The 23464-nt window shown below is 41.1% G+C and overlaps 2 protein-coding genes and 1 long non-coding RNA gene across 7 annotated transcripts in view; 1 reads left to right on the plus strand and 2 right to left on the minus strand.

Moving 5' to 3' along the window:
* Positions 1–2173, minus strand: part of LOC133539684 (DENN domain-containing protein 4B-like) — a 40851-nt gene extending 38678 nt beyond the window's left edge. The window contains exon 1 of the mRNA XM_061881774.1: positions 2025–2173. The gene's annotated coding sequence lies outside the window, so the exon portion shown is untranslated. The remainder of the gene's footprint in view (positions 1–2024) is intronic.
* On the plus strand, positions 1593–23090 carry LOC133539696 (uncharacterized). Its single transcript, XR_009803471.1, has 3 exons — positions 1593–1736; positions 14459–14591; positions 21345–23090. It is a non-coding gene; the product is annotated as an uncharacterized LOC133539696 (long non-coding RNA).
* The window catches only part of LOC133539688 (CREB-regulated transcription coactivator 2-like), a 31369-nt gene continuing 12023 nt past the window's right edge, over positions 4119–23464 (minus strand). For 4 of the 5 annotated variants that reach the window (XM_061881785.1, XM_061881783.1, XM_061881784.1 and 1 more), the window contains 7 exons: positions 20601–20863; positions 20114–20535; positions 19829–20038; positions 19585–19767; positions 19444–19515; positions 15460–15628; positions 4119–15392 (listed from right to left, as the gene is read on the minus strand). In XM_061881785.1, the coding sequence (XP_061737769.1) occupies positions 15202–15392; positions 15460–15628; positions 19444–19515; positions 19585–19767; positions 19829–20038; positions 20114–20535; positions 20601–20863 (1510 nt within the window). In that variant the 3' untranslated portion in view covers positions 4119–15201. The remainder of the gene's footprint in view (positions 15393–15459; positions 15629–19443; positions 19516–19584; positions 19768–19828; positions 20039–20113; positions 20536–20600; positions 20864–23464) is intronic. The other variant, XR_009803470.1, reaches the window with a different exon arrangement.

The following is a 23464-nucleotide window of genomic DNA, read 5'->3' on the forward strand; positions in this document are numbered from 1 at the left end:
ATTGCAGCTGCCTTTAGCACCGAGACACAGCCGGTGTTTCTTTGTTTGTTGTGAAGCTTTAACACAGAGCGGTCAAGCGAGCATTTTTCTCTACGTCAACCAGCATGTTTTTGGATGGGAAAATTGTGATATATATCTTACCGGAGACATCAGTGGATTACGTCCTCCTGCAGCAGCTGTCAAAAAGGGCAGCTGTGAGCTTGGCTCCTCGGCTTCTCTCTGAGACACTGTGCGTTCACCGCAGCCATACGACCTCGAGGTATGTCTTTACAATCTCACTAAAACATTATTAAAACAATAAGCGGATAAGGAATCTTCCAGAATTATCCTAGTAAATGTGTCTAATTACATCTGAAAAGCTCACACTGCCGCCGCCCGGAGCCGTCGCTTTTTATTTTTTTATTTTTTTTCTGGTCTTTCACTATCAATATCTTCATCCACGAATCTTTCATCCTCGCTCAAATTAATGGAGAAATTGTCGCTTTCTCGGTCCGAATTGCTCTTACTGCTGGAGGCTCACATTATAAACAATGTGAGGAGCCCTCACACCGGTCATACTTGCCAACCTTGAGACCTCCGATTTCGGGAGGGGGAGGGGGCGTGTTTAAGAGGGGAGTATAATTCACCGATTGGAGTATTTCATATATATATATATATATATATATATATATATATATATATGTATATGTATATATATATATATATATATATAAATAAAATAAATAGTTGAATTTCAGACGGCACCTATCAAATACACAGTAATAAAAACACAGTTGTTCTACTAACTGTACTGTGCTTGCTGGTTACTAAAAAAACAACAACAACACTTACCTTTCACTATTTAAGTAACCTTTGTTCTGCCATTTGCGTACTGGCGAGAGTCACTTGCCGTCAGGTGCACAACACCACATAAATCGTTGGCCAATCAAAAAGCAACCCCAACGCTATAGCCAACATTCACCAGGAGATGGCGACAGACAACATAGAATCACTCTATTACAGACGGCGTCGCCATGGCTGTAACTTCCTCGTTCTTCTGCTTCGTCTCCTTGTGTGTGCAGTTTTTTATTAGTTGTAACGTGATTGGGCAGGCAAGCTGTTTATGTAACAGGAAAGCGGACGTGAAAACAGGCTGTCCCCACTCAGGTCCGCATGGAGCTGGAGGAGGCGTGGCCTCCAGCTCCGGCTGAATTTCGGGAGAAAATTTCTTCCGGGAGGAGGCGCTGAATTTCGGGAAAATCCGAGAGGGTTGGCAAGTATGACATCGGTGATGTTACGCGCACATATTTCCGATAAAGGCCATGATTTTTATTAGTGACCAAAAGTTGCGAACTTTATCATGGATGTTCTCTACTAAATCCTTTCAGCAAAAATATGGCAATTACGCGAAATGATCAAGTATGACACATAGAATGGACCTGCTATCCCCGTTTAAATAAGAAAATCTAATTTCAGTAGGCCTTTAAACTTCACTTTTAGTCCGTGATGACATCACTGGCATGGTCACGTGGGTCTTTCTTGCCCATGGTCCTCCTAGCCAGGACAAGACAGCTGAAAAGGGGGCGGAGCTATGCCCTATTTTTAGTGTGCTTGCGTCACAGCTGAGCGCGCACGTGCACGTCCAAACATGCACTCGGCGTCTCATCCTTCGCGAGGGCGCGATACGTCACCGCAACCCGGAAATGAAGGGCAATGACGGTGAGGTGGGAGGATGGAGGAGTTCCATTATCGGACAGGTACTAGCACCCCGGTCAGCGTTCTGGAAATAAAGGCGTGACGACACAAAACAAGAGGGCTATTTCTCTAGACGCCAACGAGCTTTAGTGCCATTAGGCCATGTTTGATAATTAAGAGTATTCGGTTGCCTTCGAGGAGGACATTTTGATGCGCCTCTATGAAGGAAGCTGACGGTAAAAGGGCGCACAGTCGTGTCCGTTAGGCGGCTCGCTGTTGGTGTGAGCGAGTCCCCCCGCGGCTTTACGTCGCTGCCGTGTCGAGTGTGGCTGTTTGTGGATGTCAAATACCTGCTCGTCTTTGCTGGTTCGTCCCGCAGAAGGCAGCGGCGATCATGTTTGGGTCATTGGCTCACATGTGACGTCCATGTTTGATCCGTGAATCGTTGCACGGTGTCAAGGCAGCGGCAGTGTCGCTCACTTCCGCTCACAGTTGTCAGCAAAATAAGAGGCTAATGTTTCTCCCCACGAATGTTTCTACTGGTTGAAACGCAATACTAGTGCGTCGAAGTGTGTTGTCGAACATAGCCGGGCGTTAAATGGGCGAAATTCGCCGTCCTTGCGATTCAACCACAACACAGTTTTGCTTATACCTTTATTTTGAAAGAGCGGCGCTGTTACGTTTACCAGCCGCAGCAGCAGCAAACCAACAAGCTTCACCATGAATAGTGACAACTTGACAACGGTCCATATGAACCAACGCTGTAGCCCGTTAGGACCAGATGAGTCGCCCGCTGGCCTGTTCTAAAAATAGCTCAAATAGCAGCACTTACCAGTGAGCTGCCTCTATTTTTTTAAATTTGATTTACCGTATTTCCTTCAATTGCCGCAGGGCATATAGTATGCGCCTGCCTTGAATTACTGCCGGGTCAAACTCGCTTCGCAAAATAATTAGCGCATGCTTAGTCTTACCGCCTGGTCAAACTCGTGGCGTCACAAGTGACACTTCCCCTGTCATCATTTTCAAAATGGAGGAGGCTGATTTCAATACCGGTAATTTGAAATCGCACAAAGGGAAGAAAGTTAAGAGCTATTCACTAGGATTTAAGGTCCAAGCTTACATCACACTCAAATGTTTACTGCATACCTTTGGTAAGTGCCGGAGTGAGAAGAGGTTTTAAAATAATTAGCGCATGCTTACTTTTACCACATGCCTTTGGTAAGCGCAGGAGTGAGAAGAGGTTTGAAATTAATTAGCGCCCCGGCGGCAATTCAAGGAAATACGGTATTTACTAGCAAGCTGGTTTTGCTTTGCTCGACATTTTTAATTCTAAGAGAGACAAAACTCAAATAGAATTTGAAAATCCAAGAAAATATTTTAAAGACTTGCTCTTCACTTGTTTGAATAAATTCATTTATTTTTTTTATTTTGCTTCTTATAACTTTCAGAAAGACAATTTTAGAAAAAAAAATACAACCTTAAAAATGATTTTAGGATATTTAAACACATACCTTTTTACCTTTTAAATTCCTTCCTCTTCTTTCCCAACAATTTAAATCAATGTTCAACTACATTTTTTTTATTGTAAAGAATAATAAATCAATTTTAATTTAATTTTTCATTTTAGCTTCTTTTTTTTCGACAAAGAATATTTGTGAACTATTTTTTCAAAGTTATGATTAAAATTCAAAAAAATTATTCCGGCAAATCTATAAAATCTTTATAATCAAATTTAAATCTTATTTCAAAGTCTTTTGAATTTCTTTTAAAATGTTTGTTCTGGAAAATCTAGAAGAAATAATGATTTGTCTTTGTTACAAATATAGCTTGGTCCAGTTTGTTATATATTCTAACAAAGTGCAGATTGGATTTTAACCTATTTAAAACATGTCATCAAAATTCTAAAATAAATCTTAATCAGGAAATATTACTAATGATGTTCCATAAATTCTTTTTTTAATATTTTCAAAATGATTCGAATTAATTCGTTTTTCTCTTTTTTTCGGTTGAATTTTGAATTTTAAAGAGTCAAAATTGAAGATAAACTGTTTCAAATTTAATTTGAATTTTTTTCCTGTTTTCTCATATTTTAAACCGTTCAATTAAGTGTTTTTTCATCATTTATTCTCTACAAAAAACCTTCCGTAAAAGGAAAAAAATTGTACGACGGAAAGACAGACAGAAATACCCATTTTTAATATATATATTGTCCAGGGTGTACCCCGCCTTCCGCCTGATTGTAGCTGAGATAGGCGCCAGCGCCCCCCGTGACCCCGAAAGGGAATAAGCGGTAGAAAATGGATATATATATATATATATATTAAAGATAAATTGAGCAAATTGGCTATTTCTGGCAATTTATTTAAGTGTGTATCAAACTGGTAGCCCTTCGCATTAATCAGTACCCAAGAAGTAGCTCTTGGTTTCAAAAAGGTTGGTGACTCTTGATATAAACACTTGGCTTTATTTCCCGAAAAATAACGTCAAGTTACAGCTTCTTAATAAATCTCTGTTGGCTGCTTGCAAACATTATGTACAACATACATTCCCTGCTTATAAAGTATTAAAATTACAACAACAATTTCAGCCTAAAAGCAACAGCGTTAAAAAGAATTACAAGCAAAGTTCTGTAAAAAAAAAAAAAAAAAAAGACAAAATAGGAAATATGGCCTTTAGCTCATCGCTAACATTAAGCACTCCCCCGGCTGGCAGAGTCTGGAACTGCATTGTGACTCCATCTATTTTCTTTATTGCATACAAAAAGGTTAGTTTTAGTTACCGTATTTCCCTGAATTGCCGCAGGGCATATAGTATGTGCCTGCCTTGAATTACTGCCGGGTCAAACTCGCTTCCCAAAATAATTAGCGCATGCTTAGTATTACCGCCTGGTCAAACTCCTGACGTCACGAGTGACACTTCCCCTGTCATCATTTTCAAAATGGAGGAGGCTGATTTCAATACCGGTCATTTGAAATCGCATAAAGGGAAGAAGATTAAGAGCTAATCAGTAGTGTTTAAGGTCCAAGCTTACATCACACTCAAATTTTTACTGCATGCCTTTGGTAAGTGCCGGTGTGAGAAGAGGTTTTAAAATAATTGGCGCATGCTTACTTTTACCACATGCCTTTGGTAAGCGCAGGAGTGAGGAGAGGTTTTAAATTAATTAGCGCTCCGGCGGCAATTCAAGGAAATACGGTAATAGCTTTTCAAAGTCTTTTGACATTTTTAGAAGCAGTAATGTCATTGATCATGCGTCCACTTGGTGTTTAAAGAGAAAGTCAACATTTAACAAGAGATGTGTTGCTAAATTATTCAGACTTTATCCAACATGGCCACCCTTCCGCCAACTCGACTTAAAGGCCTACTGAAACCCACTACTATCCACCACTCAGTCCGGTTTAGTTTACTAAATTACAATTTTAAATTTCCCGCGGAGTTTCCTGTTGAAAACGTCGCGGAATGATGACGCGTGTTTGTGATGTTATTGGTTGGAGGGGACATATTAGCCCAGCACCACTTATGGCTATAAGTCATCTCTTTTCATCGCGCAATTACACAGTATTTTGGACATCTGTGTTGCTGAATCTTTTGCAATTTGTTCAATTAATAATGGAGAAGTCAAAGTAGAAAGATGGAGGTGGGAAGCTTTTAGCCTTTAGCCACACAAACACACGGTGTTTCCTTGTTTAAAATTCCTGGAGGTGAAGTTTTACTAAGGATCAGAGCGGTCAAGCGAACATGGATCCCGACAACTTGTCAACCGGCAGGTTTCGGTGAGAGAATTGTGGTAATAAGTCGCCTCTTACCGGAGATCAGCGGAGCTTCTGTCCTGCTGCAGCTTCGTGACTTCTCTCAGAGACTGGCGTCAACACACCCTTTCGACAATCAGGTACTATTTAACTCACTAAAACACTAGCAACACAATAGAAAGATAAGGGATTTTCCAGAATTATCCTCGTAAATGTGTCTAAAAACATCTGAATCACTCCCAATGCAATCGCCTTTTTTTTTTAACCTTATTTAATTTTTTTCCCTAGTCCTTCACTCTAAATTTCCTCATCCACGAATCTTTCATCCTCACTCAAATTAATGGGGAAATTGTCGTTTTCTCGGTCCGAATAGCTCTTTTCGTTGGAGGCTCACATTATAAACAATGTGAGGATGTGAGGAGCCCTACAACCCGTGACGTCATAGTCTGCGACTTCCAGTACAGGCAAGGCTTTTTTATGAGCGACCTAAAGTTGCGAACTTTGTCGTCGATGTTCTTTACTAAATCCTTTCAGCAAAAATATGGCAATATCGCGAAATGATCAAGTATGACACATAGAATGGACCTGCTATCGCCGTTTAAATAAGAAAATCTCATCTCAGTAGGCCTTTAACTGCTGAGTCGGTGTTGGCTATTTTTGCACAACGTTTCTGAAGTTAAGTGAAGCTGTGTCTCAATTGGTGCTAATTCTGAATACATAAGTGCATTCGTGCGACAGTGAAATCCAGTACACGGACCGTCAACCATCAAACTGTCTTTAGGATTCTTCAATAGGAAATGCAATTTTGGGCGAAATTTCGTGTGAATGCTAAAGAGTCGAGGCCGAACTGAAATGCTAACAGTTAGCAAGTAACAAAATGTACACACTTTATGCTAATATGCTAGTAAAAACATGCTTTCAGTCCGCAATATAAACTGCTAAATACCTGACGAATTAGCTCAAAAATAGAAGCTATCATGCTAATGTTAGCAAGTTAAAATTGTAACTAACAAGTTTTAAGTACTAAAATATATTACTCTGATGCGTACCGGAAAAATGTGTTAAAATGCTACAGTAGCATGCTAATGTTAGCATGCATCAGGTATTAAAATATTATTGAGCTGTCTGTAAACCTACAAAATAAACTAAAAAACATCTTTCATGCTAATCCTAAAATGCTAACGATTGTGAGGCAGGCTGTTTAAAAATTTGCTTTCGCACTTTAGCCCTAGGAGGCAAAAGGTTTGGGCACTCCTGCTTTAGACGATCGGCTCTTCTTCCAAACTGATGTGAGACTTTCAGGTGTCTGGTCATGCCTAAACGTTAATTTCGACAACTTTGCCCCCTTGTGGTGAAAAATTATAACAATCATAAATTCCTTCCATATGCTCCGATCTTCACAAAATGTTTGATGGTGGGTCGAGGGATTGGGAACATTGGCATATGCTAGCTGTTAACATGCTAATGTTGGCATACTAAATTTTTTTTACAGCCGTACACTTCGGTTTTGCAACTTAGTACTTTACACGCGCTTATCATTAACATTAGCTTGCATGCTAACGTTAACATGTTAAAATGAACGTGCTAACTTTTACGTGGGAACATTTTTCAGTCGAACTCCTCAGCGACATTACTTGGCACGCGTTAACTGTTAGCGCGACAAAAAAAAAAAAAAATTAAAACATACGTAAGGAAGTTATGACTACACCTCAGTCATATAACTTGGTACTTGAGACGTGCTAGCTGCTAACATTGGCGTGCTAACTTTTTTTTGACAATTTTACATCTGTTCACCTCAAAGTCACAACTTGGCACTGGACACATACTAGCTGCTAACATTAGCATGCTAATTTTTTTTGGTCAATTTTCCAACCGTCATATAACTTGGTACTTGACACATGCTAGCTGCCAGCATGCTAACTTTTTAGCCAATTTTGCAGCCGTACACCTGAGTCATTAAATTTGGACGTCGACATATGCTAGCTGCTAGAATGTTAACATTAGCATGCTATCTCTTTTAGCCAATTTTTCGACCTACACCTTAAAAGTCAAAATACTTGGTAGTTGAAATATGCTAGCATTAGCATGCTAAAGTTTTAGCCAATTTCAGCCTGTACCATAAGACTCAAAATACTTGGTACTTGACACATGCCAACTTTTTCGCCAATTTTGCAGCCCCACACCTCCGAGTCATATAACTTGGTAGTTGAAACGTGCTAGCTGCAGCATGCTAACTTTTTAGCCAATTTTGCAGCCGTACACCTGAATAGTTAAATTTGGTCGTTGAAATATGCTAGCTGCTTGCATGTTAATATTAGCATGCTATATCTTTTAGCCAATCTTTCAGCCTACACCTTAAGAGTCAAAATACTTGGTAGTTGAAATATGCTAGCATTAGCATGCTAAACCTTTAGCCAATTTTTCAGCCTATACCTTAAGATTCAAAATACTTGGTGCTTGACACATGCCGACTTTTTTAGCCAATTCTGCAGTCCCACACCAGTCGTATAACTTGCTAGTTGAAACGTGCTAGCTGCAGCATGCTAACTTTTTAGCCAATTTTGCAGCCGTACACCTGAGTCATTAAATTTGGTCGTCGACATATGCTAGCTGCTAGAATGTTAATATTAGCATGCTATCTCTTTTAGCCAATTTTTCAGCCTACACCTTAAAAGTCAAAATACTTGGTAGTTGAAATATGCTATCATTTGCATGCTAAACCGTTAGCCAATTTTTCAGCCTATACCTTAAGAGTCAAAATACTTGGTGCTTGACACATGCCAACTTTTTTCGCCAATTTTGCAGCCCCACACCTCAGAGTCATATAACTTGGTAGTTGAAACATGCTAGCTGCCAGCATGCTAACTTTTTAGCCAATTTTGCAGCCGTACACCTGAGTCATTAAACTTGGTCGTCGACATAGGCTAGCTGCTAGCATGTTAATATTGGCATGCTATCTCTTTTAGCCAATTTTTTACCCTACACCTTAAGAGTCAAAATACTTGGTAGTTGAAATATGCTAGCATTAGCATGCTAAACGTTTAGCCAATTTTTCAACCTATACCACAAAAGTTAATATACTTGGTGCTTGACACATGTCAACTTTTTTCGCCAATTTTGCAGCCCCACACCTCAGTCATATAACTTGGTAGTTGAAACATGCTAGCTGCCAGGATGCTAACTTTTTAGCCAATTTTGCAGCCGTACACCTGAGTCATTAAACTTGGTCGTCAATATATGCTAGCTGCTAGCATGTTAAGATTAGAATGCTATCTCTTTTAGCCAATTTTTCAGCCTACACCTTAAGAGTCAAAATACTAAGTAGTTTAAATATGCTAGCATTAGCATGCTAAACCTTTAGCCAATTTTTCAGCCTATACCTTAGCTGCTAGCATGTTAAGATTAGAATGCTATCTCTTTTTGCCAATTTTTCAGCCGACACCTTAAGTCAAAATACTTAGTTTAAATATGCTAGCATTAGCATGCTAAACCTTTAGCCAATTTTTTAGCCTATACCTTAAGAGTCGAAATACTTGGTACTTGACACATGCCGACTTCTTTAGCCAATTTTGCAGCCCCACACCTCAGTCGAATAACTTGGTAGTTGAAATATGATAGCATTAGCATGGTAAAGTTTTAGCCAATTTCAGCCTGTAACATAAGACTCAAAATACTTGGTGCTTGACACATGCCAATTTTGCAGCCCCACACCTCTGAGTCGTATAACTTGGTAGTTGAAACGTGCTAGCTGCAGCATGCTAACTTTTTAACCAATTTTGCAGCCGTACACCTGAGTAATTAAACTTGGTCGTCGAAATATGCTAGCTGCTTGCATGTTAATATTAGCATGCTATATCTTTTAGCCAATCTTTCAGCCTACACCTTACGAGTCAAAATACTTGGTAGTTGAAATATGCTAGCATTAGCATGCTAAACCTTTAGCCAATCTTTCAGCCTACACCTTACGAGTCAAAATACTTGGTAGTTGAAATATGCTAGCATTAGCATGCTAAACCTTTAGCCAATTTTTCAGCCTATACCTTAAGAGTCAAAATACTTGGTACTTGACACATGCCGACTTTTTTAGCCAATTCTGCAGTCCCACACCTCAGTCGGATAACTTGGTAGTTGAAACGTGCTAGCTGCAGCATGCTAACTTTTTAGCCAATTTTGCAGCCGTACACCTGAGTAATTAAACTTGGTCGTCGACATATGGTAGCTGCTTGCATGTTAATATTAGCATGCTATATCTTTAGCCAATTTTTCAGCCTACACCTTAAGAGTCAAAATACTTAGTAGTTGAAATATGCTAGCATTAACATGCTAAACCTTTAGCCAATTTTTCAGCCTATACCTTAAGAGTCGAAATACTTGGTACTTGACACATGCCGACTTTTCTAGCCAATTTTGCAGCCCCACACCTCAGTCGAATAACTTGGTAGTTGAAATATGCTAGCATTAGCATGGTAAAGTTTTAGCCAATTTCAGCCTGTAACATAAGACTCAAAATACTTGGTGCTTGACACATGCCAACTTTTTCGCCAATTTTGCAGCCCCACACCTCCGAGTCATATAACTTGGTAGTTGAAACGTGCTAGCTGCAGCATGCTAACTTTTTAGCCAATTTTGCAGCCGTACACCTGAGTAATTAAACTTGGTCGTCGAAATATGCTAGCTGCTTGCATGTTAATATTACATGCTATATCTTTTAGCCAATCTTTCAGCCTACACCTTAAGAGTCAAAATACTTGGTAGTTGAAATATGCTAGCATTAGCATGCTAAACCTTTAGCCAATTTTTCAGCCTATACCTTAAGAGTCAAAATACTTGGTGCTTGACAGATGCCGACTTTTTTAGCCAATTCTGGAGTCCCACACCTCAGTCGTATAACTTGGTAGTTGAAACGTGCTAGCTGCAGCATGCTAACTTTTTAGCCAATTTTGCAGCCATACACCTGAGTAATTAAACTTGGTCGTCGACATAATATTACTATTACCATGCTATATATATCTTTAGCCAATTTTTCAGCATACACTTTAAGAGTCAAAATACTTAGTAGTTGAAATATGCTAGCATTAACATGCTAAACTTTTAGCCAATTTTTCAGCCTATACCTTAAGAGTCAAAATACTTGGTACTTGACACATGCCGACTTTTTTAGCCAATTTTGCAGCCTCACACCTCAGTCGTATAATTTGGTAGTTGAAATATACTAGCATAGCATGCTAAACTTTTAGCCAATTTTTCAGCCTATACCTTAAGAGTCAAAATACTTGGTGCTTGACACATGCCAACTTTTTCGCCAATTTTACAGCCCCACACCTCAGAGTCATATAACTTGGTAGTTGAAATATGTTAGTATTAGCATGCTAACCCCTTAGCCTATTTTGCAGCCTAACACCTCAGTCATACAACTTGGTAAATTATACATGTGAACTGTTAGCATGTCAACAATTTCAGAAAAATGAAAGCATGTGTGAGGAAGTTACAAGTTGTAATTTTCCACCACAAAGGGGAAGTAATGATGCCGCAGTAGTCATGACATCAAGGTTTTAACTACTGCAATTATCAATCGCAAGAGGCCAAGGGGTTTTTTTTGCGTGTTAACTTTCCAATCAAACGTGCTTACAGGAAACAGTCAGTGTGCAAATAAGAAAACACCATTGTGTTGTATTACTGTACAGCAGGGTTATTCAACTCGCGGCCCAAGGGCCAAATCCGGCCTGAGAATGACACCATGGTTCAGTTCAAAACTTGGGAGACAAACATTTTTGCAGTATATTCTTAAAAAATGTGCTCCTGTGGTAGAAAATAAATTGGACCACTGTAAACACATTCAAAGATCCTTGCATCGACATTTTTACTCTGCTAGTTAGCATGGAAAAAACTTGGGATTTACATAACTGAGGCGTTCCTCAGAGCACCCCTTTAGGTCCTTTTTTTCGAAAGTTACTTTTCTAAATGTGGTTTATGTAAATAAAGTGCACCCCTTTAGGTCCTCTCTTTTTCGAAAGTTACTTTTCTAAATGTGGTTTATGTAACTAAAGTGCAGCCCTTTAGGTCCTCTCTTTTTCGAAAGTTACTTTTCAAAATGTGGTTTATGTAACTAAAGTGCACCCTTTTAGGTCCTCTCTTTTTTGAAAGTTACTTTTCTAAATGTGGTTTATGTAACTAACGTGTTATTGTAACCTGATTACGTCATTTGTTCTATTGGTCAAAGTTCTTGTGATGTTCCTCAAGGTACCATTTTAGGTCCTCTCTTTTTCATAATTTGGGCGAGTCAACTTGTGTCTTGGTAATTCAGTCCAAAAAAAATTATTTTACAGCAATTTTACAACAAAGTCATAAAAACTGATTTTTAGCCAATTTTCTAAGTCATAACTTGGTACTAGACAGCTGCTAACTTTTTTTTTTGCCAATTTTGCAGCCATACACCTCAGTCATATAACGTGGTACATGACACATGCTATCATACCAACTTTTTTTTTATAAAAAATTTTGCAGCCCTACACCACAGTCATATAATTTACTTAACACATGCTAGCTGCTACAATGCTAATGTTAGCATTTTGACTATTTCCGCAAATTTTGTAGACTTACACCTCAATCATAACTTGATACTTGAGACATACATGCTAACTCTTTTGGCTAAATGTGCAGCCATCCATCTCAGTCATAACTTGGTAATTGACACATGCTATCTGCTATCATGCTAACTTATTTTATTTATTTATTTTGTTTTTAACACAATTTTGCAGCCATACACCTCAGTTATATAATTTGGTACCTGACACATGCACATTTTTGTAAACCGATTTTGCAGCGCTACATCTGTCATATAACTTTCCGCATGCTAACATGCTAACTTTCTAGCCAATATTGCAGCCATACAACTTGGTACTTGTCATAAGCTAGCTGCTAGCATGCTAACTTTAGCATGCTAACTTTTTTTTAACACAATTTTGCAGCCACACACCGCAGTCATTTAATTTGGTAGCTGACGGGTGATCATTTTTTTAAACCAATTTTGCAGTTCTATATCATAGTCAAATAACTTGGCACTTGCCCCATGCTAGCTGCTAGCATGCAAACTTTCTAGCCAATTTTGCAGCCCTACACCTCAGTCATCTGATTTGGTACTTGACACAGGCTAACTGCTAGCATGTTAACTTTTTTTTAAGCCAATTGTGCAGCCATACACCTCAGTCATAACTTTGTACTTAACACTTGCTAGCATGCTAACATGAACATGCAAACTTTTTTTTTACACAATTGTGCAGCTATACACATCAGTTTTATAACATGGCACTTGACACATGCTATCTGCTAGCATGCTAACTTTTTTGGCCAATTTTGTAGCCATACACTTCAGTCACAACTTGGTACTTGACACATGCAAGCATGCTAACTTTTTTTTCAGCTAATTTTGCAGCCATACACCTCAATCATATAACTTGGTTCCTGACACATGCTAATTTTTAAACCAATTTTGCAGCCCTACTCCTCAGTCATATCACTTGCTACTTGACATATGCCAGCATGTTAACATTAACATGCTGACTTTTTTTTTTACCCAATTTTGCAGCCATGTACCTCAGAGTCATCCAACTTGGTACTTGACACATGCTAGTTGCTAGCGTGCTAACTTTTTGAGCCAATTTTGCAGCCACACACCTCAGTTATAACTTTCTACTTGACACATGTCAACCTTTTAACACAATTTTGCAGCCATAGATCTCAGTCATATAACATGGTACTGGACATATGCAAGCATGCTAACTTTTTTTTTTTTTAGCTAATTTTGTAGCCATACACCTCAATCATATAACTTGTTTCCTGACACATGCTAATTTTTAAACCAATTTTGCAGCCCTACTCCTCAGTCATATAACTTGGTACTTGACACATGCTAGTTGCTAGCATGCTAACTTTTTGAGCTAATTTTGCAGCCACACACCTCAGTTATAACTTTCTACTTGACACATGCTAACTTTTGTAACCAATTTTGCAGCCCTACACCTCAGTCATATACCTTGGTACTTGACACATGCTAGCATGCTAACATTAACATGCTAATTTTTTTTTACACAATTTTGAAACCATAAACTCTAGAAGGCACATAACTTTGTACCTGACAAGCTAGCTGTTATGCTCCGATCTTCTCAAAATGTTGATGGGATCATTGGTATTTGCTGTCATTGAGATGATCTTTAACTAGCTTTTTATTAGCGCTCCTTTAACTCTGAAAAAAGAAATACCACAACAATGAATGTCTACTGTAGAAGTTCTACAGAATACTGTATTTCCATATAGTATGCGCCTGCCTTGAATTACCGCCTGGTCAAACTCGTGACGTCACGAGTGACACTTGAATTCCCCTGTCATCATTTTCAAAATGGAGGAGGCTGATTTCAATACTGGTAATTTGAAATCGCATGAAAGGAAGAAGATTAAGAGCTATTCAGTAGGATTTAAGGTCCAAGCTTACATCACACTCAAATTTTTACTGCATACCTTTCTTTGGTAAGTGCCGGGGTGAGGAGGTTTTAAAATAATTAGCGCATGCTTACTTTTACCGCATGCCTTTGGTAAGCGCAGGAGTGAGAAGAGGTTTTAAATTAATTAGCGCCCCGGCGGAAATTCAAGGAAATACGGTATGTAAAATAAAACTGATAGTTTCAGCGAGTATACCGGCCTCCCGGCACTTAGATTTCTAGAAATGTTGCTCCCAAAACAGTTTAGTGAAATATACCTGCTGCACAAGTAAACAAACATGGGTGTTGTAAACGTACGCCCAAATATTTTAGAAAGTAGATTATTGCATATCGTTCTTAATGTGTGGCACCTTGTGACGAGAATATGTTGGTTGACAGTCTAAAAGTAACGTGGCTTCCCTCGCTCATCATTGTGGAATAAAATCTAAAAATGGCAATTCGGTCTTTTACTGATGCAAGTATTCCATTTGAGACACAGCGTGGGATTTTGTTCTTTCCAAACAGCAATGAACTAGTGCTAATGAGCGTTGCTGTTTTCAGGAAGTGCGGGGGGAAAATGTGATCACAAAAAAAGAGAGAAGAGTTTCCTGTGTACGTGCACGCCGGCGTGCGTCGCACTTCAGGTAGCCTTGCCGAGGCACGCCGAGGGTGGAGCTACATGCTGCCAATCACAGTGAGTACTTTGCCGTACATTCTCGTTATTCGTGGATCAAAGTGCAGAGGTCACATCGGGGTTAGTTTGTTCCTTCGGTTTAGTTTTAGTTCAAATTTTACAAAAAAACAAAAAAACATCAAATTTTCCTGCTAAAAAGCCTTGCAAAGTTTTAAGCCAGCGGGTCATGTGATCCACGCATTTATAATGCTAACTGCGCCCTCTGGTGGCGAAAAAAATGCCACAGGCGTGTTGGATCCCTCCTGAGGTTTGCATAGCGACAAGAGGAGGCATGTTTTGGCGTGGCAGGGGATAAGCGACTTCCTGTCGTCGATGGCTGACTTCCTGCTGAAACAGTTCTGACCTGAAGGTGGGCATCATCAAGGCTGATCGCGCGACGTTGCTGCTTTCCACAGAAAGGTGGCGCCGCTTGTTTCCCGCACGCTTGGACTCTCGCACAAGCCGATGCCTGAAAAACACAAGCCCCGCCCCCCCTGGCCGCCAGTCACTCTGTGGTCCTTCCACTTGTGACCCGACGTCCCGTCTTTCTCCGCTCTCGGGCCGGCGCCCACTCGCCGATTCCACCGAGCTGCTGCGTGGGAGTGGGGTGGGGGTTGGGGGAGGGGTCGCTTCACTTGAGTCTGTCCGAGCGGAAGGAGTCCTCCACGGCGGGGTCGGCCAGCATCAGGTCGCCCTCCAGCATGTCCAGAGCCAGCGGGTCTATCCTGAGCGGGTCGTCCAGGGAAAAGGGGTCCATCTCAAAGCCGGGGACGTGCGACAAAGCGTTGGCGATCTCTTTGGACAGACCCGGCGGCGAGTCGCCTGTCGACGCACAGAGACGTCAGCCGGACAGAGCAACTTCCTGTTTGTTGGCGCTCGCAAGACCCACCTGTGAGAATGATATTGGGCACGTTTTGCCGGGCATCGCCCCCGCCGCAGTTCTGGTTGTTGAGGAGCATTTGCTCCACAGACTCCGGCATCACCTGCATGTCTGAGCGGTCGCCACCCAGCCCGCCATGGGTCAAAGACAGGATGTCGCCATGCATGTCACTGGTGAGCTGCAACAGAAGAGTGCAGGTGTCGCGAGACTCGGGCTTGACAATGACCATAAACTCCGGACTGTAAGCCATTACTTTTAACCTATGCTTTGTTCCCTACAGCAGGGGTCACCAACGCGGTGCCCGCGGGCACCAGGTTGCCCAAAAGGACCAGTTGAGTCGCCCGCTGGCCTGTTCTAAAAATAGCTCAAATAGCAGCACTTACCAGTGAGCTGCCTCTATTTTTCAAATTGCATTTATTTACTAGTAAGCTGGTCTCGCTTTGCTCGACATTTTTAATTCTAGAGAGACAAAACTCAAATAGAATTTTTGTTCTGGAAAATCTAGAAGAAATAATGATTTGTCTTTGTTCGAAATATAGCTTGGTCATATTTGTTTTATATTCTAACAAAGTGCAGATTGGATTTAACCCATTAAATCATGTCATCAAAAATATATACTTATTGGGAGAAATCATTAAGATGATCAGTGTTTCCACAAAGATAGATATCATTAATTATTAATAATAACATAGAGTTAAAGGCAAATTGAGCAAATTGGCTATTTATTTAAGTGTGTATCAAACTGGTAGCCCTTTGCATTAATCAGTACCCAAGAAGTAGCTATTGGTTTCAAAAAGGTTGGTGACCCCTGGACTAGACCATATTTGCCAACCTTGAGACCTCCTATTTTGGGAGGTGGGGGTGTGCTTGGGGGCGGGGCGTGGTTAAGAGGTGAGGAGTATATTAACAGCTAGAAAAGTGCTGATTGAATTTTAAACCCATTTAAAACATGACATCAAAAATATATATTTATTGTGAGAAATCATTAAGATGATCAGTGTTTTCACAAAGATAAATATCATTAATTACTAATAATAACATTTAGTTAACGGCAAATTGGCTATTTCTGGCAATTTATTTAAGTGTGTATCAAACTGGTAGCTCTTCGCATTAATCAGTACCCAAGAAGTAGCTCTTGGTTTCAAAAAGGTTGGTGACCCCTGCCCTACAGTTTATAAAACGGTGTTGCTAATTTCCTTCGCTGACGGCCATAATGCAAAAACAAGACACTGAATAGGTGTGTAATTATTTGTGCCGTGGCGCCATCTTGTGGAAAAGTTCGCTCAAGTTGCCATCCTTTTTAGACTGAACTTTCAACCAGAAGTACAGTTGCCATTCCAACTTCTAGTCGTCCATAGCGGTTGTACTCTTATGAATTCTTCATTCATCACTCCAAGCGGCATTTTTAAGTTCTACAATATAACTAAAACGATTCTTACTTGCTAAACCGTCCTGTGTGGGATGTCCGTAGGAGTGTTTCCATGCATATTTCTGCGTGCTATTGTAATGTTGTTGTTAGCATTAAACAATCGTGCCCGTGTTTGTATGAATAACGGCATTCATTTTTTTGATTCAGTTTCACAAATTCCTCAAGAAATTCACTAAAACTTCAGCATGGAGGTATTGAGTTTAGCTAATTGGACTGCTAACTTTCTCAGCTGGTGGGTCCATGACGATGACTTCTGTTTTGTTTGATCAGCCGTTTTACTGCCGTGTTACACACACACACACACACCGTTTGGACACAATTAAGGTATGTAAATAATATTTTACAGAATCTTCCTGTCTAAATAACAAATTTTACAAAGTATATATCTTGAGTTTATAATCCAGTGCGGCTAATATATGGAAAAGTATGTTTTTCTGCGCTCTATGGCCCAGAAATTACAGCAATCGAATTTTGATGTTGGCTTCTCACAATCATAAAAATGTCAGATGGAAAAAACGATTAAATAGGCAGCGCCAAGCACAAGAAAATTCCTGAACTTGTAACGGTTATATGGATGAATGAGCATGTAAATAAAAAAACAAACCCAAAAAGCATGTCTACTAAAAGTTTGAGATATCACCATGGTTGCTACTTTTATTGTTTGACATTGCCCTTGTACGCCTAATCAATGTTCACTGAACTCAACAAAAAAGGTAGGGAATATGAGTTTCACGTTGATGTAACCACAGACGGAATCACAGAATTGGCCAATAAAACATAAACCACTGTTATAAGTGAAACGTTGTCATTGTAGGGACCAGGAACATTTATTCTGGAGAATAATTTTTCTGGTCCTCCACTAAACAATGTGGAGACAGCCACTTAAAACAGCAACTAAACTAGGAAGTTATAGCTAGCAAGAATATTCCATACACCCACAACTCATCTCACCTGTTTGTGTTGTTCTGAACGACATCATGGATGTAAGATCAATAAACAAACAGGACAGCAGTTGCAACTTGAGAGGCTCTCTTTCTTTTAAACAACCTCAAGTCGCCTGCAGTTAACAAGCTCAAAACAGCAGCACACTTCACCCCTTTAAAATAACAGCGCTCTAAAATAATGGTTTCAAAAAAGCACTCATATACATTAACAAAAAATTACTTAAAACAGTAATTCTCAAACTGTAAATATGTTGTGTATATGGAGTATCATGTTTGTGTGTAATGTTACGGTGGGCAAAAATATGTAAATATAATTGTTAAAGAAAACCTATACCTTGTTTTTAATGGATACTTAGGCCTACTACGCTACTGTATTTAACATTTTGTGCCAGTTCTATGAATAACTACATTCCTCCATAAAATAGATCAATCAGATTTGATACATTTCAATATAAACTTCAAAGAAAACTAGTTTTGTTTAGTAAAATTCTACCCAAACATGTAACAAAGTCAAATACAAATAAGGCAACGAGACAATACTAATCAACAATACGATTTGCTTTTCTGGCTGGACAGAAGAGATTTACTAAAATAAATAAATTCAATTTGGATTTGTTTTTTAATCGACTGAGAATCGTGATTCACCCCTAATGTATTACACGAACGATTGTGAGGATGTTGGCATTTCTGTAAGTTTATTTATGAACCAAAAATCATACACTGGTAAAATAAGTGTAAAAAATAAGAAAAAAACAGAATTTGGTTGTTTTATTATATTTCGATTGTTATTTATTGTTGTTGGTATTATTTAACTTGTTTATTTGTTCTTTTAATTTATATTTAAAGTTAAGTTTTCAAATCAATGAATGATCATGTTAATTGTGATTTTAATATAAATCTAAATAATCGTGATTGTAAGTGTTGTTAAAACTTATACTTAATGTTTTTGTTTTAAGGGTGAACATGTTTTTTGGAAAATTATTATGGCTGTGAATTCATGTTACATTTTTTGTAAATAAGACACATTTTGTTTACTATAAAAAGGGCAATTTATTTATTTTGTTACACCGCTATTCTCGCGAGGTTTTGGTGTAGTATTAGGGGTTGCGAGACCTGCATTTGCCCGGAAATGCAAAAGACTTTGAGCCATCAGCAGCAGCAAGAACATTTGGCTAGCTGAACAAGGTATTTGTCATCATATTGTGTCGAATTGTTCTGTATATTTGTAAAGTACATCGGTTTGATTATTGTACGCTCATTTAGTTGCACAAGACTGAAATATTTGCTGCCCAAGAACCTCCGAAGTGGCAGGCGGCCCCGAGGTAGCTATTTTGTTTAGCACTTTATTTGCCTGTGACTGAACTATGTATAAAACCATCGTATTTCATGTCTTGTCCTGTAGTTTTCACGGCATGAACCCAAGTAAAGAGCCCGTCTTTAAGAAGCTGTGCCTGTGTTGTCATTTCGGACCCACAGTGATAAACATTTTTGCTGTAATCGCCCAGCCCTATACGAGACCCTTCCTGTAAGACACATAAGCAGCCACTAGGGGGCCCCCTCAACACTGACATCAGTGCTCAAATGAGCCAGAACCCCCAGGTCTGGTATGGCTTGCTTTACCTGCTGGTTGGACTTGGCGCAGAACTGCATGCTCAGGTACGAGTCGTCCAGCAGGGAGTTGAGCAAGGCATCCTGGGAAGACATGTCTTCACGTTACCATGACGACAGGCGTGTGCAGGGCGAAACAGAGCAGACACTCACGTTGTAGAGCTCCGAGGACAAGTTGTGGCTCATCTGTTGCAGCTGGGGGAGGTTGCCGCTCCTCTGTAGCTCTGCCTCCTGTTTCCCATGACACTGGGAGGTCAAGGAGCTGTGGAGGTACTGGTCCAAGGCACTTTTATTTTTTGGGATGAGCTGGTTGGCCTGCGAGCTGCCCTGACGCTGCTACAAACACACACACACGTCAGAAGAGAACGAGGGAAGAGGACTGTTTAGACCCACGTACCGCTGCTGCAAAGTGCTGAGCGTTGGGCAGATTCTGCGGTGGTTGCGAGTTCGACCGCGGCTGCTGCATGCGGAGCATCTGTTGTTGCGTTTGATGCGGAGTCAGCCCAGGAGGCTGCTGAGGGGTCTGGGAGGTGGTCTGGTGCTGACTGAAAGGGTACGGAGGTAAGCGCTGGTCCAAAGGTAGCTTGCTGGTGTCTAGAGCAATGCCCTGCAGGGGGCGGAGTCAGACGTCAGGTTCCAGTACCAGGAAGTAAGTGTGTGTGTGTGTGTGTGTGTGTGTTACCTGCGTGATGGAGGACAAAGTGGGGGAGATGGTGGGGGAGAACTGCTTGGTGAGATGGCGCCGGGTCTCCCCTCCCATGGGCAGGATGAGGGGCGAGAGATGGGCTCGTCGCCGTGGCGACGTGCTGAGACACGGCGCATAAGATGCGGAGCCGCCGTAGCCAGGGTTACCGCTCGAGGCCGACTGGAGGGAAGAGCTACTGTGGGACGAGTGCAGCGATTGGCTGCTGAGGGATGAGGGGAGGGAGGGGGAGGAACCGAGGGACGACTGCAACGAAGGGTTGCTGAGCGACGAGTGCAAGGAGGCGGAGCTTAGGGAGTTGGTGAAAGAGTGGCTGCTGAGTGACGACTGGATGTTTGGGTTGCTCAGCGACGACTGCAAGGAGGGGTTACTGAGCGTGCTGTGTAGCGAAGCCAGCAGCCCTGAAGAGGGAAACAAAGACGATTGGCTTGCGCAGTGGATGCCGGGCGCCATGACGTCATCTTACCCGGTGCGTGGTGGTGGAAGGTGCGGTGGTCTCTGGCCGCGTTGCTGGCGTTGATGCCCAGCTGTGTCAGCGTGGATGCCAGGTTGCCCGTGCTGCTGCCCCCGCTCAGGGAGCCCGGGTAGGCGGGCTCGTCGTGGTCCAGCGGCGTGGGCAGCGGCGAGGGGAAGTGCAGGCTGGATAAGTCGGGCAGGGAGCCGCCCGTGTTGAGAACTGAGGGGATGTTGTGGGCAGGGGCAGACTGTTGCTCTGGCGACATGAAGACACTGAACAAAACAACATGAATTCAATTGTTAGTTTCGTAACGAGCAGGAGCGGAACCATGCATTTACCGCAAATTCTGGCCTATAAGTCGCAACTTTTTTTGCGGCTTATAAAACGGAGTGGCTAACCTTTGGATTTTTCTTTAAAATAATTTTCATTAAACACATGGAAAGAAACCTCAATCAGGGGACTTTGGGCCCAACTTTTCCTCTACAGAGAAGTTAGGCCCCCAAAAAATAAAAAATAAATACATACAATTATATTGTGCAAATATATCCATCCATCCATTTTCTACCGCTTATTCCCTTTTGGGGTCGCGGGGGGCGCTGGCGCCTATCTCAGCTACATTCGGGCGGAAGGCGGGGTACACCCTGGACAAGTCGCCACCTCATCGCAGGGCCAACACAGATAGACAGACAACATTCACACTAACATTCACACACTAGGGCCAATTTTTAGCGTTGCCAATTAACTTATCCCCAGGTGCAGTCTTTGGAAGTGGGAGGAAGCCGGAGTACCCGGAGGGAACCCACGCATTCACGGGGAGAACATGCAAACTCCACACAGAAAGATCCCGAGCCTGGATTTGAACCCAGGTCTGCAGGACCTTCGTATTGTGAGGCAGACGCACTAATATAAATAAACAAAATGTATAATGCACATGTTTTTTAACTATGTTATCAATGCAATTAAAATGTAAATAAAAATACAGCTTCACCACTTTAGTTATAATTTTTGCGCTTTAAAAACTTTGAGGACTTTAGCTCCAAACATCTTGTGTTTGTTTGAGATTGCCGTTACACTGCAAAAAATAACTGACAAAATGTAAGATAAAAAGACCGGATTTTTGAACAAAATACTAAAAACTAGTGAAATTATTGTTAGTTTTACTAGATAAAACATCCTAAGTTAAGATTGAATTAGCATGACTTAAGATAGAAATAAGTATTTTATTATTAAAACAAGCATTATTCAACTTGCAGTTTTTATATATTGAATCTTTACACATTATTTTCCATGTAGGGAAAAACAAATCTTATTTAAATAGTTTTTTTTTTTTCCATTTTAACATTTGTAAACTACAATAGACAAAATATATTTAGTCATGCTAAAACTAAGATTAAGATGTAAAGTCAACGACTAAAGATAAGGAAAGAGCTTTAAAAACTAGGGAAATTTATAGAAATAAAATGTCGGCCGGTGGCAAATAACTTGGACTGTACTGCCACGAATTGTGGGAAAGTATATTACAACTGACCATACGGCCCACAACTGAGAATAATATTTTTTGGCAGACCTCCGGAGGGCGCTCGCGACCCAACAATATAGGTTAAGAAAGACTGACCGAAGCTGTATTTTTGTTTGCGCAATGGCACCATCTCTTGGACTACTTTGCTCACTGCAGGTGGAGCTGGGTAAAAGCTTTGAACCGAAATTAGAATTGTTATTCTGTCTTCTAATCATCCATAGCGTTTCTACTCGTATGGATTCTTCTTTCACCACTCCAAGCAACGTTTGTAAGTTTTACAATACAACTAAAACTATTCACACTTACTAAACCGTCCCATGTGGGATGTCTGTAGGAGAGTTTTCATGCATGTTTTTATGTGCTATTGTAATGTAATGAAACTAGCATCGTTAGTAGCAGCTAATATGTCAACACATGTATCTGTGTTTGTTTTTTTTCCAGTTTTACAAAGTAAATTCACCAAAACGTCACCGTGGCGTTATTGGGTCTGATTAGCAGATTGGAGTGGGTCCATGACGATGACTTCTGTTTTGTTTGATCAGCCGTTTTACTGCAGTGTTAAACGGAAACAATTAAGGTATTTAAAAAAATAATTAAAGAATTGTACTGTGTAAATAACTCATTTCACAGCGTATATATCTGCGGCTTATAGTCTATCCATCCATCCATCCATCCATCTTCTTCCGCTTATCCGAGGTCGGGTCACGGGGGCAACAGCCTAAGCAGGGAAACCCAGACTTCCCTCCCTCCAGCCACTTCGTCTGGCTCTTCGCGGGGGATCCCGAGGCGTTCCCAGCCCAGCCGGGAGACATAGTCTTCCCAACGTGTCCTGGGTATTCCCTGTGGCCTCCTACCGGTTGGACGTGCCCTAAACACCTCCCTAGGGAGGCGTTCGGGTGGCATCCTGACCAGATGCCCGAACCACCTCATCTGGCTCCTCTCGATGTGAAGGAGCAGCGGCTTTGAGTTCCTCCCGGATGGCAGAGCTTCTCACCCTATCTCTAAGGGAGAGATAGGGTGAGGAAACTCATTTCGGCCGCTTGTACCCGTGATCTTATCCTTTCGGTCATGACCCAAAGCTCATGACCATAGGTGAGGATGGGAACGTAGATCGACCGGTAAATTGAGAGCTTTGCCTTCCGGCTCAGCTCCTTCTTCACCACAACAGATCGGTACAACGTCCGCATTACTGAAGACGCCGCACCGATCCGCCTGTCGATCTCACGATCCACTCTTCCCCCACTCGTGAACAAGACTCCTAGGTACTTGAACTCCTCCACTTGGGCAGGGTCTCCTCCCCAACCCGGAGATGGCATTCCACCCTTTTCCGGGCGAGAACCATGGACTCGGACTT

This window comes from Nerophis ophidion, linkage group LG21, assembly GCF_033978795.1.
Source record: "Nerophis ophidion isolate RoL-2023_Sa linkage group LG21, RoL_Noph_v1.0, whole genome shotgun sequence".
Lineage (NCBI taxonomy): Eukaryota > Metazoa > Chordata > Actinopteri > Syngnathiformes > Syngnathidae > Nerophis > Nerophis ophidion.